The sequence below is a fragment of the Cryptosporidium hominis genome, assembly GCF_000006425.1.
Source record: "Cryptosporidium hominis TU502 chromosome 3 CHRO013072, whole genome shotgun sequence".
NCBI classification, from domain to species: domain Eukaryota; phylum Apicomplexa; class Conoidasida; order Eucoccidiorida; family Cryptosporidiidae; genus Cryptosporidium; species Cryptosporidium hominis.
The window spans coordinates 267-3,960 of NW_667005.1; the positions used below are offsets into that span (position 1 = coordinate 267).

At 30.5% G+C, this 3,694-nt stretch overlaps 1 protein-coding gene across 1 annotated transcript; it reads right to left on the minus strand.

Annotated features, from left to right (window-relative positions):
* Nucleotides 1–414: 414 nt before the first annotated feature.
* On the minus strand, nucleotides 415–1,758 carry Chro.30134 (hypothetical protein). Its single annotated transcript, XM_660472.1, has 1 exon — nucleotides 415–1,758. The coding sequence occupies one exon, from the start codon at nucleotides 1,756–1,758 to the stop codon at nucleotides 415–417; it is 1,344 nt and encodes a 447-aa protein (XP_665564.1).
* Nucleotides 1,759–3,694: the final 1,936 nt, after the last annotated feature.

The window sequence follows — 3,694 nt, forward strand, 5'->3', positions numbered from 1 at the left end:
AGATTTCTCTCTCTAAATAAACTTTATATATTAACATTTATTTGCATGTATTTATGCATGCAATATATTCAAATTTTTAATCGTACTATTTTTCTGTGGATAATAGACCGGTATACTAAAAAACTATATATTATTGCCACGTAATATTACGTAATTCATAATAAACCAAACAAAAAAATTTCATATTAATAAGAAAGAGTATTTTAATAATATATTATCTAAATTTTTATTTAATTCATCAATGTATTTTACTTATTAAGGATTTAAACTAATACTAGAAGAGAGATAATATTAAATGAATGAATTAAAAAATGATAAATTGATTGCTCATTTTTAAATAGTATAAATTATAATATAACAATTTTATTCTTAGATAACAATAATCTAGAATGTGTCATAATTCAGTTTTAATTCTTATACCTTAGATAAATCAATTCTTCTTTTCTTCTTATTATCTACAGTATTTTCGCAAGTGCTTCCATTTATATCAACCGTATTAATAACTTTAACAGGTTCATTCTCAGGAAGTTGAGCTTTATTAAAAGAATTTTCCTTCTTTATCTCTTCTAATTTAGGAATAGCAGTAGCAGGTTTCTGATCCTCTTGGTTCACAGCCAATTTACGATTAATATCATCCAAAGTAAGTTGTAAATCTTCCAAGGTTAGTTTATAAGCTTCAATTTGTTGGGGATCTGTAGGTGCAGTCATTCCGTTCTTCCCTTCAAAGTGATTTCTAACTAAATTTAAAGCTCTCTCGAATAAATATTTTGAGTCTTTAATTTTGCCCGAAAATAAAGTACTTTGTGCCAAACATATTAATGAAGATTCAGTTGTATCTTCTGGTAACTTGAATGTTTCTAAGATAAATAGAGAATTTTTGTATTCTATTGATGCTTCGTAATACTTTTCAGCTAGCTGTAAAATGTCTCCTAGTCTTATAAAAACATACGATAAATCTGTGATATCTTTATCTGGAATTCTCGATCTTTCCTCAGAATCGCAACTACAAACCTCTCTCAAAAGCTCCTCAAACTTTCCATCGTTCAACTCATTTGATGAAAACAAGTTAGTTAAATATTCAGGAATTATTCCTTGGCAATATGTATCGTAATCTCCCCTCTTCTTCAAATATATCAACTTAATATAAGCTAGCTTTGCAGCTTCAAAGTTCTCCCATGCTACTTCCTCGTCTGTAGCTTCAGCTACACTGTTGTTTGCCATATTCATTACGGTTGACTCTATAAACGTTGGGTCTGAAGATGATGAAGATGATGACGAAGATGATGACGAAGATGATGATGAAGATGACGACGATGATGAAAATGAACTCATTGCATCCTGCTCATTTCTTTTTGAGAAAAAATTGGTTGAATTCTCCTCTTTCTCCAATAATACATCCGCATAAATCAAGTAGTATTCTGAAAGTCTTGGGTCTATCCCACTTTCTTCAGTTATATTCAAAAGATTCATCCTATTAGTCATGGCCCAATATAACTTTACAATGGCTTCATCAAACTTCTTCTCTTTTCTTAACTTTCTACCCTCCTCTAATAATAATTCCGGATCTAAACTTGCATTCAGTTCATCTTCATCCTCCTCGTAATACTCCTCATCCTCCAAATATTCTTCACACTCCGCTGTTTGATTCATATTAGCCTCTCTCTCACTGAAAGTCATCCCGACTTGGCCTTCATCCTTCTTTTCATGGATCTCCTCATTTGGTGCATCCTGACCATTAAACTTCAATTCCTCTGACATCTTCAACTATTTAGCACATACAACTAAAGTCGCCTGTTATACTATTATTTTCCTTTGAGCCCTCCTTATTATTAACCAATTTTATACTCCAATTTACTTATACTTGATTTAATAAAATATTACAAATCTGTGGCGCCAAATTATGCCCATTTTGCCCGCCCATTACGTTATAGGTAAATTAAAATATGAGAAAATTGACAAATTAATAGTCAAAATTTGAAATATTGGAGGGACAAAATAAAAAGAATAAGGGTGGAAAAGGTGGTGAATTTCTTAAAAAATTGAAGTTTTTTTGTCATGTAAATTAGCTTTTTTAAACTAAAATAGTCTAAAATTCTGAATCTAAATGGAGAATCACTTTATGCAGGTTGATCAACAAAATGATGAATTTGAAAAGTACTGCGAGTTTATTAGGGATAATATCATTGGAGAACTTTGTCCAATAAAGACTCCATTTGGTCTTAGAAATATGGTATATTCTGATTGGACTGCATCAGGAAGAAGTTTGAGATTTATTGAAGATTCATTGAAAGAAGATGTTGCTCCATATTATGGTAATACTCATAGTATTGCATCTAATAATGCAAGACAATGCACTTGGTTTATTTATGAAGCAAGAGAATCTGTAAGGCAGTTTATTGGAGGAAATCCTGAGGATGCTATCATATTCACTGGACAAGGTTCAACAGGAGCAGTTTCCAAGTTTCTTAAAATAATGGATGCATCTTACTGGATTAGCATTATTAAAAAGTTTAAAACAAGTTATATCAACCAGAATTTATTTAAAGATATTTCTGTAAATGTTATTCAGGATAGATGGAAGTCATTTAAATGTGTCAGTTGTGAAACACAGTATGATACTGAAGCTGCATTTAGAAGACATTTTAATAAAAATCACAGAGAAAAGGATTTTCAAAGTAAATCTGATTCTACACAGAATGAAGACAATATGGATCATTATAGAATCACTTTTATGGTTGATCCTTCATCTCATCATTCTTTATTCTTACCTTTTATTGAATATTCTAAGAGATATTCGCAAGGGTTTAAAGCCTTACATAATGATTTAAAGTACAAGTTATCATTTAGTTTAGTATATCTAAATTTAAACAAAAGAGGAGAAGTGGATATCCCTAACCTAAAGGATGAGCTCATCAAGTTAAAAAACAACAATATTTTAAATATTCCAATATTGTTAATTTCTGCTGGATCTAATATTTCAGGAAGGCTTAATGACTATACAAAAATATCAACAATTTCACATCAGTATGGAGGAATTACTATTGTAGACTTTGCTGCAACAGCTCCTCATACAAGACCAAACATGTCTCCACCTTTAAATCCTCAAGGATATGTAGATGTCGGTGTATTTTCTTCCCATAAACTTCTAGGAGGTCCATCTACTCCTGGAGTCTTAATTATTAAGAGAGAATTACTATTATCTGAGAAACCGTCTGATCCTGGAGGAAATAGTGTCTTTTTTGTATCCATGGATGACCACGAATATATACTAAATAAAGAAGAAAGAGAGGAATCAGGGACTTCAGATATTCTTGGAATTTCTCGTCTAGGAATGGTCATGAAACTGGATATGAAAGTTCCACAATATCTTAAACAATCGAAAGAAAGAGTGTTATTTGAAAGGGTAATTTTTGAATGGAGTCAATTTAATCAAAAAAATGGACCAAAAATTGATATTTTAGGATTTGAAGAATTAATAATTGAAAATCAAGAACTTAAGAATGGACAATATCTTACGAGCCTTCCAATAATTTCATTTCTAATTAAACCATTTAATTTTGAAAATGATCAAGTGAAATTAGACTTTGTTTCTGAAAATAACTCAAAGATAGTTACTATTTTAGATAATGAAGGAAATGACTTTTATCTCCACTATAACTTTGTATGCTCTTTATTGAATGATTTATTTGGCATA